This window comes from Hyperoodon ampullatus (assembly GCF_949752795.1).
Source record: "Hyperoodon ampullatus genome assembly, chromosome: 12".
NCBI lineage: Eukaryota > Metazoa > Chordata > Mammalia > Artiodactyla > Ziphiidae > Hyperoodon > Hyperoodon ampullatus.
This window is the reverse complement of record NC_136925.1, coordinates 73,574,198-73,590,221: the sequence shown is the minus strand read 5'-3', so window position 1 is coordinate 73,590,221 and position 16,024 is coordinate 73,574,198. Positions and strand designations below refer to the sequence as shown.

The window sequence follows — 16,024 nt, the reverse complement described above, 5'->3', positions numbered from 1 at the left end:
CTCTTGTGGAGCGCGGGCTCTAGGCGCGCGGGCTTCAGTAGTTGTGGCACACGGGATCAGTAGTTGTGCCTCATGGGCTCTAGAGCACGGGCTCAGTAGTTGTGGTACACGGGCTTAGTTGCTCCGCAGCATGTGGGATCTTCCCGGACCAGGGCTCGAACCCGTGTCCCCTGCATTGGCAGGCGGATTCTTAACCACTGCGCCACCAGGGAAGCCCACTCTGAAGCACTTTGGACAGGGAGCAGCACGTGTAGAGCAAACACTGAGGTGAAATCATAGGCAAGGACTATTGAATTTGTCTCTGGAGAAGGAGACCATCCAGAAGGTACTGTGGAGACATTGCGACATGGTATAAAGGAGAAGAGAAGTTGGAGATAATGGAGTAATAATAGGACGGTACAGGCTGATTAGCTGTCATTAGCCGTCTTGTGAAAAGCCAGAAGTTGCAGTGTTTTCCTACTGAATGAGAGACATTGCTGAGGAAGCCTAGAGCTGTGGCATGGTGAAACCCTAGTCCTGAGGGAAGTGTGTCTACTGTTACTCTAGTCCCACATGCCACTAAAATAGCTCTGCGTTTTGGGCTTCCTCCTAGTCTTTCTTTTGAAAACCACTGTTCTAGTCCTTGTCAGCCTTCCTCAGAGTCTGTTTTAGAGTTTAAGATTACTTTTAGAAGAGGTTCTAATAGTCTTACATTTTCTCTTATTCTAAGACATTATAGTATATTAAACACTTACTTCTGAATCAAAACATATTATTACAATTTTTATAACATTTATGTGAAATTTAAAAATGATTCACTCATAGTTCTACCACCTAGGCAAATGATACTTTTTATTTCTTCTTGTTCCTCTCAAGCCTTGATCCTTTATAATAAAGCTTTATAAAGTTATAATGGCTGTGTGGTATATACAGTTTTTGCTTCAAGCTTTTTCCACTTTTAATTTTTTATAAACCATTCCAGGTTATTTAATAGCATTCATTTGTCATTGTTAATAACTTCCTTTATGGTAATATATCAGTTGAAATACCCTGATGTATTTAAGTATATCTTTATTACTAGGCTGTTTATTGTTCTTAGTTTCTGTTATTAAAAATAATCCTAAAAAAAAATCCTGTTATGTATACAGTTGGCCCTCTGTATCTGCAGGTTCCGCATCCATGGATTTCCAACTGTAGATGGAAAATATTCAGGAAAAGTATTCCAGAAAGTTCCAAAAAGCAAAACTTCAATTTGCTGTGCAGGCAGCTATTTACTAGCATTTGTGTTGTATTTACAACTGTTTACATAGCATTTACATTGTGTTAGGTTTTAAAGTAATGAGATGATTTGAAGTATAAAGGAGGATGTGCGTAGGTTATATGCAAACACTATGCCATTTATATAAAGGACTTGAGCATCTGCAGCTTTTGGTATCCTCAGGGGATCCTGGAACAAATCCCCTGTGGATAATGAGGGACAGCTGTTCTTATGTTCATTTAACTTACTGTTATTTTATTTTTTATAAATTCTTATTTGAAGTTAAACATGATAACTATTGATATGCATTGCTAAATTTTCTCCTATAGGACTGAACTAATTTACACTCAAAAGAAGAGTCACATGAGTGTATTTTTCATCTCTACAGCTTCTCTGGCATTGGGGTTTATAATGTCTTAATTTTTTCTAGTTCAAAATGTGCCTCATTTTCTAAGTTTAAGTTTTTCATTATTGACAAATATCCTTCCTTATTTATTTATTTTTTTTTTGCGGTACGCGGGCCTCTCACTGTTGTGGCCTCTCCCATTGCGGAGCACAGACTCCGGACGTGCAGGCTCAGCGGCCATGGCTCACGGGCCTAGCCGCTCCGTGGCATGTGGGATCTTCCCGGACCAGGGCACAAACCTGTGATGGATTCTCAACCACTGTGCCACCAGGGAAGCCCATGCTTCCTTATTTTTTATGCTACTTATATTTTTCTTTTTTTTCTTTTTTTTTACTCTCTATATTTTTGGCCCACTTACCAATTTATAACTGTTTATTAAAGACAGGTGTTCTTTCCATTTTTCCTGACTCTGTGATGAAGTAAAATGTGAATTAGTTTTGTTTTAGAAATATACTCTATACTTCTGAGATGCTTCTTGCTTTAAAAAGTTATCTTTAACCTCATGGCCTACTTTGTTTACCAGATTCGTATGTTTTGAAGTATTACCGGTGTCAGTTCTCATGTTTGTCCTTAACTAGCTGCTGCAGTGCAAAATATGATCTTATACTAGATGAGCAGGCAGAAGACTCAAAGTCAAGTTACTCACACACAAGTAAAAAACACAAGAAGAAAACCCGCCACTGCTCTGAAGAAAAAGAAGATGAGGACTATATGCCAGTCAAAAATACAAATCAGGTACTTACTGCTGTTCAGACTTAGCTGTAGAGAAATAAATGTTTCATCCATTTGTAAATTACATCTTAATTTAGGAGATAAGGGTGTAGTCCTGAACAGGGATGGATGTGTTCCTAACTCTTAAGATGTAGAATGGTTTCACTAGGGTAATGAACTTTAATTTTCAAGAATATATATAACATGGAGAAAAGGGAACACTCTTGCACTGCTGGTGGGAATGTGAATTGGTACAGCCGCTATGGAGAACAGTATGGAGGTTCCTTAAAAAACTACAAATAGAACTACCATATGACCCAGCAATCCCACTACTGGGCATATACCCTGAGAAAACCATAATTCAAAAAGAGACATGTACCAAAATGTTCATTGCAGCTCTATTTACAATAGCCCGGAGATGGAAACAACCTAAGTGTCCATCATCGGATGAATGGATAAAGAAGATGTGGCACATATATACAATGGAATATTACTCAGCCATAAAAAGAAATGAAATTGAGCTATTTGTGATGAGGTGGATAGACCTAGAGTCTGTCATACAGAGTGAAGTAAGTCAGAAAGAGAAAGACAAATACCGTATGCTAACACATATATATGGAATTTAAGAAAAAAACAATGTCATGAAGAACCTAGGGGTAAAATAGGAATAAAGACACAGACCTACTTGAGAATGGACTTGAGGATATGGGGAGAGGGAAGGGTAAGCTGTGACAAAGCGAGAGAGAGGCATGGACACATATAATATCACTACCAAATGTGAGGTAGATAGCTAGTGGGAAGCAGCTGCATAGCACAGGGAGATCAGCTCGGTGCTTTGTGACCACCTAGAGGGGTGGGATAGGGAGGGTGGGAGGGAGGGAGACGCAAGAGGGAAGGGATATGGGAACAGATGTATATGTATGACTGATTCACTTTGTTATAAAGCAGAAACTAATAAAAAAAAGAATATATATAACAGATTATAAAAGATTGTTTTTGAAATAATATATAGTTCCACATTGTGAAGCAAGAGTGATTTTCATACCTGTGGACACTCACTTATTCCCATCAAAAACAAGTGTGGTTATAGTAAAAAAGTTCTTCTAATGTATCATGTTAATTTATCACCAAGTGTTACGTACAGCACTTACAGCTCTTGAGGTTTTAGGACCCGAAAAACGTTTATGCCCTTCCATATGGTATATATGAAATAAAAGCAGTACTAATAATTAGCTTTATCATCCCCAAAGCTTTCCTGAACAATACATTTTCTAAGACAATGATAATAAAAATTCCCCAAAGAAAATTAATTACAAAGAGAAGAAATCATTTCCAGCCTGCATTTTGGCTCTCAGTTAATTGAAAAGCAGATTACGTTATATTCCCTTGCCATGGTTTTTGCCACGTAAGGACATTTCAACCTGGGCCCTGGTAGACGAGGAGGCTTTCAGTTGGCAGAGGGGACTCAAGACTGTGAGAATGTTAAGCAAAGACACTGAGATGGAGAGATGTAGTGTGATTGGCAAAGTAAAGGATTTGCTGTCAGAAAAGCTGGGTTTAGATTTCCACGTTGCTAATCATTGATGTGACCTCATCAAATTATTTAACTTTCTTGAGCCACAGTTTCCTCCTCTGTGAAATCGAGATAATATTTATTGTCCAGGCACGTTACAATTAAGTGGGAAAAAAAATGTGTGTGCAAACATTTTCTACACTGGCTGTTACTATTATTTTTACCGTCAAATCATTGTGTTTTAAATCACTTGGAATAACTTCTCTCTGGTAAGGCCATTAACTGGATTCATATTTCAATTAACCTGTTCTTTTTGATGTTTAAGGATAGCTTAAATTTTTTTCTTTTGTTTTATAATTTTAAAAATTAATTGTATGGTTCCAAAGTAGAATCTACAAAATGGTACATCTAGAAAACCTAGCTTCCATCCCTGTCCTTTCCCCCTTGTCTTCTTTCCCTAAAGGTAACCATTTTATGTGTTTTATGGTTTATTCTTCATTTTAAAAATTTTCAGCAAATGAATTTTTTAAATTAATTTATTTTTGGCTACATCGGGTCTTCGTTGCTGTGCACAGGCTTTCTCTAGTTGTGTCGAGGGGGGCTACTCTTTGTTGTCGTGCGCGGGCTTCTCATCGCGGTGGCTTCTCTTGTTGCGGAGCACGGGCTCTAGGCGTGCGGGCTTCAGCAGTTGTGGCTCTTGGGCTCTAGAGCGCAGGCTCAGTAGTTGTGGCTCATGAGCTTGGTTGCTCCGCGGCATGTGGGATCTTCCCGGACCAGGGCTCGAACCCGTGTCCCCTGCATTGGCAGGCGGATTCTTAACCACTGCACCACCAGGGAAGCCCCGTATTTTATATATATTCTTAGCACCCTATTTTCTAGACAGCCGAGCTTCCTACTCCTTGCTGTCATCCAGCAGAGGTCTAATCTCTCTTCTTCCATAGTCCTTTTACTACTTAAAGATTCCCATCATTTATGCCCTGCCCTCAGTTTTTAAGTTACATCCTTGCCAATCCTTCAAGTAATCCTTACATGAATCAGTAATAGTAACATCTCTGGTGTCCTCATAATGCGAGGTGGATACTATTGTCTCCATTCACAGCAAAGAAAGTAAAGAATAAAGAGGTTCAGCCACTTGCCAGTGGTTTTACACAGCTGATAAGTAATGGAGCCACAATTTAAATTTGGACTTGGACCCTTACTGCTGTTCCTCTTACTTGGAATATATTTCTGTCAGTTTCTTTTCTAAATCTTCTTACCTGGAATATATTCCTGTCAGCAGTTTTCCTTCCTAACTCCGGTTGTTAATTCTAATATAATTTGTCTCATAGTATAATATTCCAGTGTCATCCAATAGGAACATCTCCCTCTTAGTTTTTATACTCTATTACTTTAGCCGAAGATCACCCCAACATCTTTTTTAATGGTGGCTGTATCACACTTCTGTGAATATTTAGCAGGTTTTCCGCTAAAACTCCTTAATCCCCCCACCCACCACGTGTTGCTTTTAGCTGCAGCTCCTCATCCTGGGCTTGTATATGGATTCCTCGATGGATTTAGGCCCGAAATACACATTGGTGTATTTGAGATAATCAGACATCTTAAAAAACTCCAAAGACTGGCTGCATTTTAAGTCTGTGTTTCGCACCCTTGCACCCCTGCCTTTTTGTGAATCTTTTTTATCTTGCTGTTTGATTACTTAAAACTTTACAGCAGCAAATGTCTTTCTCTTTCTGCAATAATATTCTAACTTTATCTCTCCCTTCGAAGTATATTAAAGCAATTGTTTCTGATTTTGTACTTTGATTTAATAATATAGCTGTACTAATTTTCTCTTCTTTCTAATAAAATAGCATCCATTTTTAAGATTTCAGTGGGCCCAGTTTTTTTTCTGTTATTTTGCTTTTTATCCTTTTGATTTTAATCTCAAAAATATAATCATTAAAGGGAATTTTCAGTGCTAGGTAATTTTCAGGTATAGCTCAAATTTTCCTGTTTGGTGGTGTTTTGCTTGGTGAGCTTAGTTTCCTAAGAATGTTTTAACTTACTTCTTCAAGTGCTTTGTTTTTTATTGAATGGCAGCCTTACTGTTCAATTCGAAATCTCTGTTTAATTTTTCCACCACATGTCTTAATTCCAGAGATGGTTACTGTGTTCTTGAGGTTTGAGTTTTACTGGGGTTACAGGAAATGAGTACTCGGCCGTGGGCTGCCTGGCTGAGAAGTACTCAGACTGCTTGCCTGTCCTCCTCTGTGGTTTTCATAGGTGTTCAGTGTTCTTATAATTTGGGACTCTGTTTTCGTTGTCATTTTAATCTTTTAATATTATTTTAGTGATTTAGATGTAACTAAACCTCTGATTTACTCCCAGAGACCTCAGCAAGGACAGTTTTTGGTTGATTTTTTAATTTTTTGACTACTAAACGTGAAATTATTGGCTCAGTTAAGTTGAGTGCCTTAAATTGGCCATTTTATGGTGTTCTTTTTCTTTCTTTCTTTCTTTCTTTTTTCAGCTGCTTGTTTGTTTAATCATCTTGTCTTATGTCTTAAATGTATAAAACAAATAGAATTTTTAAAAGTCCATACTGGAAAGGACTTAGAGCTCATGTGATGCGTTTCCCTCACCTTAGGTATGAAGATCCTGACCCCACAAGCCCATGGGCCTTACAGTTTAGTGGGAGGACTGGAAGTTTAACATTTATTTTAATTCAGTTGGATGTGGTATTATTTTTTTATTACTCCATACCACCCCCTTTTCAATTTTATATGTAGAGTTACTGATCAGTGAAATAATTTATCTCCAACCTGTGGGGATCTCCTGAGTCTCAGTTACCTCATATCTGGAAGGAAGATAATACTGTCCTCCAAAAGCACTTAGCACTGTGCAAGCACATACTTAGATCTGTTCTAATATGGCTTCATCCAGCTGCCTAAACTTTTCTCCTTCATACATACAGTACTCATTCTTCCTTGCTTTTCAGCTTTCACTTAACACTCCTTGCATTAGCCTTCTTGAAGACATTCCAAGCCCTCACCACTCACCCTTTGAGGCTCATCTCAAGTCCGTTATAACTTCTCTATGAAACCTTCACTGATAAATCTAACCTCAAGAGCATTTCTTGTTGGACACATCTCCTAAATGGCAAAGACCATTTGAACCTAGAGCTGCCCGACTTCAAAGCTTGTGTAGCTTTGAACGCTGTGCCAAGTAGGAGAGGTTTTTAAGGTTTCAGTCCATTTCAGATTTTCAGCTTAGTCAGTTTTTTCAAAGAATTAAATACTGCATAATCTTTTCTCTCTCTCTGTTATTTTAAACACTCAAAGCATTTAAGTGCCTGTTTGTATAATAATGTGCTGAAGACTTTATAGGATTATACATCAGCTAAAACAGTCTCTCCATTTAAAAAGTTTCTTGCCTCAACCAGTACAGAAATAAGTACTAGGTGTACAGTCAGAATAGTACATAGATATTTACATTTTGTGTCTGTTACAGGAAGCACAAAAAACTCTTTTATCTAAGGATGTCACATTTTGCTCGAAAATAGTTGATAAAAGGTTAAGCTGAACTACCGACTCATTTTCTACCTCCAGGGCTCTTACAGAAGGACAAGAACTATTGGTGTTGTGTGGGAAATCATGAATCAGTTTATGGTGAGGTATTCCACAAACACTGTGGAATATAGCAATCATGTTAGGTCTGTTTTCACATAGTGCAACCTCTATGCCAGGCATAATGTACAGTATCTAGATAGTATATGGAATAATTGTGAATCATTTGCTTAAAACCCAGTCCTTAACCATGGGTTTTCACCACTTGGATTTTAAACCTTGATATTTACATCTACTATAATAATGTCTAAGGTGATAGAGTTGGGCACTTGGGAGTTCAGTCCTTAGAATTTTGCCTTTCCTTTGAGAAATCTTTTAAGAAAGTTGAATTTTATGAACTATTCTTGAAAGAGCATTGGCTCTGGGGTCTTTAGATTTCAGCCACCTGTGGAGGTACTCATTTTAATCAGGGATAAGACACAGTGGAGATAGAATTGTTGTGTTGTAACTAGCCCTTTTTTGTATATGGAAACGTTACTATGGCTCCTTAGTTACTGAGAATAGAACTGAATGTACCCACTTTGTTCTCTTTGGGGCAATGAATTATTTCAGTGTTTCTTAACTCGTTTTAAAGAAATATGTCAATAATGATTTTAATAAAAACATTTATCAACTTAGTCTAAACCAGAAAATTTATTTAGAGATCTAGAGAGGAACTGTTACAAAAAAATACTTTAAAAGACCCAAGAATTCAGAATCTGTTTTCTTTTCTCTTTAGACTGATTGACCTGTCTAAAACGTCTTCTGGCTATGTTATTTAAATGATGACTTCTTTATAGGATTCTTATGGGGATTTTAGTAGTTTCATTGTAGATCAGTGATGGAACCACATTTTTGGGGAGTGGAGAGGGGGAGGTGGAAATGTGACTGCACATAACCAGAATTCTTGGTATTGCAATTTCACCCTAAAGACTTCTTATTTCAATTGGACTATTTCAGTTCCTTGTTTCTGGATCTGATCTTTCAGTTCAGCTGAAATAGTAAGTACAGAATAATGAGATCGATGAGAAAATGGTTAAGTCTTTTTCTGAATTGTTTTTGCTTTTTAACTTACAAGATTCTTGGCCTTAGTGGTAGCGTTCAAATTTGAGCTGTTAAAACTGCTTGCTCAAGGAGGACTTGTCTAAGTTTTGTTGATGGTGTGTACAAAATGATTATTTCACTGATTCACTATTCCTTTGACAGGATATCTACAGGGAAATGGGCTTTGGTCACTATGAAGAAGAAGAAAGTTGTTGGGAGAAGCAAAAGAGTGAAAAGAGAGACCGACCTCAAAACCGAAGTCGTAGCCGATCTCGAGAAAGGGATGGCCACTATAGTAATAGTCACAAATCCAAATACCAGACAGATCCCTATGAAAGAGAAAGGAGTAAAAAGAGAGAACGAAGCAGGAGTCCCAAGAAATCCAAAGATAAAGAAAAATCTAAGTACAGATGAAAGTTGAAGAATCAGACATGAGTGGCTGACATATGTGCTCTTGTATAACTTCGAGTACCAGGCATTCAGATTCTGTGTCAAAGCAGTTAAAGACACTGCCTGTTATTTTTTTTTCACAGTAGGATTATAGCCCTTTTAGATTAATACTGATTGTACAGGGCACTGAAAGAAATAAAGAATTGAACACTTTCTTTGTATACTTTTTTACACTAATTTTATTGTTATACATAAATAGTAGTCTTCATTTTTAAAGTCTTTCATATTTTTCAGTCTTTATTTTTAATGAAGTATTTCATGCCTACAGAAATACACAAACGTGTATATGTAGGTATAAAGAATAATAAATACCTGCCGTGTACCCATTGGCCAGCTTAGGAAATGAATATTACTGGCATTTTAAAAGTGCCCTCTCCTTCTCAAATAATTATTATTCTGTATTTTGTGTTTGTCATTCTCTTGCTTGTTATTATAGTTTTACAACATATGTATGTACCCTTAAATGAAATGTTAAGTTTTGTATGTTTTTGAATTTTATATAAATGGTATAAAGTACGTTTACTTCTGTGACTTGCCTTTTTCAGCTTAGTGTTTTTGGAAAGTCATTCATTTTTATTGCTATATTATGTTATATGAATAGACCATAATTTATCCACTCTTCTGTTGATGGATGTTTGGGGTTTGTTTTTGTTTCTGCTATTGCAAACAATGCTGCTATGAACATTCTTTATCTAGGAGTGATTTGCTTGGTCATGTGATATGGATGTCTTCATCTTTATAAGATAATGCCAAGTTATATTCTGCAGTGGCTGTACCAATCATATCCCTACCAGCACTATATGAATTACCTTTGTTTCATAGCATTTCTAATACTTCTTAATTTCAGACTTCTTAATTTTGCCAATCCAGTGGCTGTTAAGTGGTATATTATTGTAGTTTCCAGCAAGAAGACTTCTATTACTCTTACATTTGTTCTTCAGTATGAAACTTTTTTTGTCTTTTTCTTTTTTTTAAAATTTATTTTTGGCTGTGTTGGGTCTTCGTTTCTGTGCAAGGGCTTTCTCTAGTTGTGGCAAGTGGGGGCCTCTCACTATGGCGGCCTCTCTTGTTGCGGAGCATGGGCTCCAGACACGCAGGCTCAGTAGTTGTGGCTCACGGGCCTAGTTGCTCCGTGGCATGTGGGATCTTCGCAGACCAGGGCTCGAACCCGTGTCCCCTGCATTAGCAGGCAGATTCTCAACCACTGCACCACCAGGGAAGCCCTTCTTTTTCTTTAGTTGCTTTTAAGGTTTTTCTTTCCTTTTTTTTTTTTTTTTTTTTTGCGGTACGCGAGCCTCTTACTGTTGTGGCCTCTCCCGTTGCGGAGCACAGGCTCCGGACGCGCAGGCTCAGCGGCCGTGGCTCACGGGCCTAGCCGCTCCGCGGCGTGTGGGATCTTCCCAGACCGGGGCACGAACCCGCGTCCCCTGCATCGGCAGGCGGACTCTCAACCACTGTGCCACCAGGGAAGCCGCTTAAGGTTTTTCTTGATCACTGCTGTTAAGCACTTTGATTATGATGTGCTTGGTGTAGTCTTTTTTCCCCCCCTTCATGTTTCTTCTGCTGGGGCTCTTTACCTGTAGATTTACTGTTTTCATCAAATTTGGAATTTTGGAGGCCTTTTCATTTATTTTTTTCTGTCTCTGTCCTTCATTTCTTACCCTCTGGGACTCTAATTGTATGTTAGGCTACTTGAAACTGTCTCTTAGCACTATGATGCTCTGTTTTGTTTTCTCTTTTCTTTAAGTCTTTTTATTTATTTATTTTTCTGTGTTCCAGATTGGTTTCCATTGCTATGTCCTCAAGTTCATTAATCTTTTCTCCTGAAGTATCTAATCTCTTGTTAATTCCGTCCAGTGTATTTTTTACCTCATACATTATATTTTTAATCTTTTGAAGTTCCATTTGGGTCTTTTTTATATCTTCCATATCTCTCCTTCCAGACTCCTGCTTTCCTCTATCTTTTGGAACATCTGACGTATATTTATAATTACTGTTTCAATGTACTTGACCATTCTGTCATCTGTCATTTCTTGTCTGTTGCTATTGATTGATTTTTTCCCCCTCATTATTGGGTTGTAATTTCCTTCTTTGCACACCTGATAATTTTTGGATTTTACACTGTTGGGTGCTGGAGCTTTTTGTATTCCTTTAAATATGTTGAGTTTTGTTCTGGGACATAGTTATTTAGAAATAATTTGATCATTTCATAGCTTGCTTTTATACTTAATGAGATAGGACCAGAACAGCCTTTAATCTAGGCTAATTTGGCTCACTACTGAGATAATACCCTTCTGAATATTCTTCCTTACACGTGGTTTACTATGAGATTTCTCCACTCTGGCTGTTGAGAACGAGAACTATTCTGAACCCTGTATGAACTTGAATTGTACGACTTACTCTTTTCTGGTTCTTTCCCACCTTGGGGTAGTTTTCTGAAGTGCATGCACTGATTAGCCGAAGCCTCAGGGGAACTCTCTGTAGATCTGGAATCCTCCCTCTAGCTTCTCTCTCCCATACTCCACCCTACAGATTTTACCTTGGCTCCCCTAAATGCTCTACCCAGGGAAACGCCCAGGCTCTCCCTGCATTAAGCTTGGGCAATGGTAGGACTTTCCCTGTTGGTTCTCCTCTCAAGAGTCACTGTCCTGCACAGTTGTCCAATGTCTGAAAAACTTTATTGTACATATTTTGTACGGGTGTTTCATTGTTTAATATGGGGAAGGGAAATTCTGCCCCTGTTACTCCATTTTGGCCAGACTGGGAGTCTCATTGAATGTGCGTTTCCTAAATTCTAACAAGGTTGAGCTGCTTTTCACGTATATTATATTCATTCCTGATTGCTCTCTGTGAAAAGCTTATTTCATGTCTTTTGCCCATTTTATATTACGTTGTTGCCTTTTTCTTATATATTTCTTTAAGGAGTTAAATAGATTGTGGATACTAGTCCATTTTTACTGTTATATGTTGTAAACATTTTCTCTCAGTTTGTGGTTATTTTTTCACCTATTGATGCCCTTGGGAGGGCACAAGTTGTAAATTCCCCCCAACATTTTTCCCTCAACTTTTTAATATGAAAAGTTTCATACATGTGTAGCAACACAGAAACATAACGAACATCCATATATATTCCATCCAAATAGTAACATTTTGTTGTTGAACAATTTGAAAGTAAATTGAAAACATGATATTTCACCTTTCAGTATTTCACCATGCATTTTCTAAAAGGCAAGTGTCCTAAACCACCACAATACTATTATCACACTGAAAAAAATTAAACAGTAATCTCATAATATGTAATATATAGTATAAACAAATTTCCCCCATTGTCCCAAGGTTGTCATTTTTATATGTTGGTTTGTTTTTAAACCCAGACTCAACCAAGCTTCATGCACTGCCTGTTGTTTTTGTCATTTTATTCTCTTAATCTAAAGGAGTTTCCTACCCATCCATCCACCCCAACCACATGTATTTGTAAAATTTTTTTATGACATTGACTTTTTGAAGAGTTCAGGCCAGTTGCTTTGTAGAATATTCCACATTCTGGAATTATTCAACGGTATCTTCATGGTGTCCTCCATCCTCTCTACTTTCTGTAAACTGTAAGTTAAGTCTTGATGTTTGATTGAAATTAGGTTATGCATTTTAGACAAATTTTTAAGTTTAATGTCAAATTTATTAGCCTTTCCCTGTGTGTTTTGTGCTTTTTGTATTTTGTTTAAGTCCTTAATAAAGATATTCTCCCATAGTCTGAAGGTTATAAAGCTTTGTTTTTTACATTTGACTTTAATCCATATTGAATTGTATGTGTGTATGTGTATGTGGTGATAATAGGAATTCATATTCACTTTTTTTTTCCACTTAGGGATGTAACCAACTGTCCAAAATCTATTATGAATGGTTCACCTATTCCCCATTGATCTGTCATATAAGTTTCTATATATATATGTGGGTTTTGTTTCATGGGCTCTCTACTCCATTGGTTCATTGTTTATTCCAGCACTGATACTAAACATCTACATTTCTGTGGCTTTATAGGAAGTCTTGATATTTAAGTACCCCCCACCCCACCCGATCTGTTTCATTAGGAATACCATGGCTCTTTTTTTCTGTGCAATTTTGGAACCAACTTGTTAGGTTTCTCAAAAACTTCTCTTGGGACTTCAGCTGCATTTGCAATCAAACAGTAGATTAGTTTGTGGAGACAACATCTTCATCATCTTCCTATTCATAAAGATAGCATACCCCTCCATTTAGTTCTTAGAAGCTTCCTTTTAAAGCTTTTGAGCATCTTTTGTTAGATTTACTCCTAGCTTCTTTATCCTTTTTTTTTAGAAGAGTAATTTTATTTATCTTGTTTATTTATGTATTTATTTTTTTATGTATTTATCTATTTATTTTTGGCTGTGTTGGGTCTTCGTTGCTGTGTGCGGGCTTTCTCTAGTCGCGGCGAGTGGGGTCTTTTCTTCCATGCAGTGCGTGGGCTTCTCACTGCGGTGGCTTCTCTTTGTTGCAGAGCATCGGCTCTAGGCACGCAGGCTTCAATAGTTGTGGCTCGTAGGCTCTAGAGCACAGGCTCAGTAGTTGTGACGCATGGGCTTAGTTGCTGCGAAGTACATGGGATCTTCCCGGACCAGGGCTCGAACCCATCTCCCCTGCGTTGGCAGGCGGATTCTTAACCACTGTGCCACCAGGGATGTCCTAGCTTCTTTATCTTTTATGTTCTATTACAAATGATACCTTAAAACATTTTTTTCTTTTTCTTGACCTAAGAAGTTACATTTTTGACTACTCCTCTTATATCCAGCCGTTTTGCTAAAAGTCTTATATTTAAAATTTATAGGGTTTTCTTGTCTTTTTGGCCATGCTTTGTGGCATGTGGGATCTTAGTTCCCTGACCAGGGAGGGACCCTGCACCCACCCCCTGCATTGGAAGCATGGAGTCTTAACCACTGAACCATCAGGGAAGTCCTCTTGGGTCTTTTATGTGGACAATAAGTGATAGTGGTGTTCTTATAGTGCTTGCTGGCTAAAATTTCTAGTACCGTGATAAAATTGGCCTATAATCTTCCTTTTTTGTGTTGCTCTTGTCTGGATTTGATGTCCATGTTATAGAATAACTTAGTGACTGTTCTCTTTTTTTTTCTATTGAAATAGAAAAAGATTTAAATATCTCTTCCTTGAATATTGGATAGAGGGTGCCTATAAAATTGTCTGACATTTGTATTTCTTTTGTGAGGAAATTTAACTAATGATTAGATTTCAATGATTATAGAATTGTTAGCCTTTCTATTTCTCTCAAGAGTTTAGTCAGATTGGGGTTGACATATATACACTAAAATAGATAACTAATAACCTGCTGTATAAAAAAGTTAAATTAAAAAAAGTTCAGTCATTTTTGTTACTACATCTTTCTGTGAATTTGTCATTTTCATTGAAGTTTTAAATTTATTAACATGAAGATGCTCACAGTACACCTAGTAGATTTTTTACTACCCTTTTAATTTTGTCTTACTTGGTCCTGATGTTTTAGTGTGTCCCAGAAACAGCATATAGCAAATTGGATTATATTTAATCTAATCTTAACCTTAACTGATGAGTTTAGTCCTGATTATTTACTGATATATTTGGATTTATTCCTATCACCTTGTTTTGTGCTTTCATTTTTGTTTGTTTTTGTTTTCCCTTCATTTTCCTTTGGATTAATTTAAAACATTAAAAAAAGAAAATCTAGGGACTTCCTGGTGACACAGTGGTTAAGAATCTGCCTGCCAATTCAGGGGACATGGGTTCGAGCCCCGGTCCGGAGAGATCCCACATGCCACGGAGCAACTAAGCCCGTGCGTCACAACTACTGAGCTTGCGCTCTAGAGCCCACGAGCTACAACTACTGAAGCCTGCGCGCCTAGAGCCCGTGCTCTGTAACAAGATAAGCCACCGCAATGAGAAGCCTGTGCACCACAATGAAGCGTAGACACTGCTCGCCGCAACTAGAGACAGCCCACGTGCAGCAACGAAGACCCAAAGCAGCCAAAAATAAATAAATAAAATCTACCCTCCTCCCCCCCATCTTCTTTGTTTTGGGAAATTGCTTTTGAATTTACCATCCATACTTAAAATGTAATGGTAATATCTTCACCTTCCTCTCTAATTGAAGATCTTAGAAATCTTTAAGTTTCAGTCACCCCTCTTCCAACTTTTGTGCTATAATCCTCCAGTATTTTTGTCTAAGCTTGTGATTTTTAACCTTAGCAATTAGACCTTATTGTTATTACTCTTTTTATACAGGTAGTTGTTAGATTTACCCATGTGTTAATCGTTTCTTTACTCACCATTCTTCTTGCATCTCAGATCTTACACATAGGATGTAATTTTCCTTCTTTCTGAAACACGACATTTGATATTTCTTCAGTGACAGTCTGTTGATGGTGAACCCTTAGTTTCTGCTTATCAAAAATGTTTTTAGTTCACCTAATGTTCTTTGAAGTTGATTTTCTACATACACAATTTTAAGTGGACAGTTATTTTTTTCTCAGCACTTTGAAGATGTTCTACTATCTTTCTTTATTGCTGTGAAGAAGCCCATTATTATTCCTAATGCCATTACTTTGGAGGTAATGTGTCTTTTCTTTCTGGTTGCTTTTGTTGCCATTGTTGTTGTTATATTTAGTATAAATAGTCTTTATTGACTGCACTGAGAAGATTGCATCTGCATAAGCATAAGTTGTAACATTTCACAACTTCTAAAAAGAATGTCAACAATTAGAGTGCTTACAATCACATTTAAGAAGCATATTCAACCATTTCTAAAGAAATGCTTTAACATTGTTATATTTGTTGTTATTAATTAAACTTTTCATGTTGTAGATTCACATGCAATTGTAAGAAATAAACAGAGATGCTGGTACCCTTCACTCAGTTTCTCCCAATGGTAACATCTTGTAAAACTGTAGTACACGGACTTCCCCGACAGTCCAGTCGTTAAGACTCCATGGTTCTACTGCAGGGGGCACAGGTTCAATCCCTAGTCGGGGAACTAAGATCCCACATGCCACACAACACAGCCAAAAAACAAACAA

The 16,024-nt window shown here is 37.5% G+C and overlaps 1 protein-coding gene across 1 annotated transcript in view; it reads left to right on the top strand.

The window, feature by feature from the left end:
• Window positions 1-9,066, top strand: part of PPIL4 (peptidylprolyl isomerase like 4) — a gene marked incomplete at its 5' end in the record, with an annotated part of 33,994 nt that extends 24,928 nt beyond the window's left edge. Inside the window, 2 exons of the mRNA XM_079716557.1 lie at window positions 2,231-2,378; window positions 8,658-9,066. Coding sequence (XP_079572683.1) covers window positions 2,231-2,378; window positions 8,658-8,909 — 400 coding nt within the window. The 3' untranslated portion in view covers window positions 8,910-9,066. The remainder of the gene's footprint in view (window positions 1-2,230; window positions 2,379-8,657) is intronic.
• Between the last annotated feature and the right edge of the window lie 6,958 nt (window positions 9,067-16,024).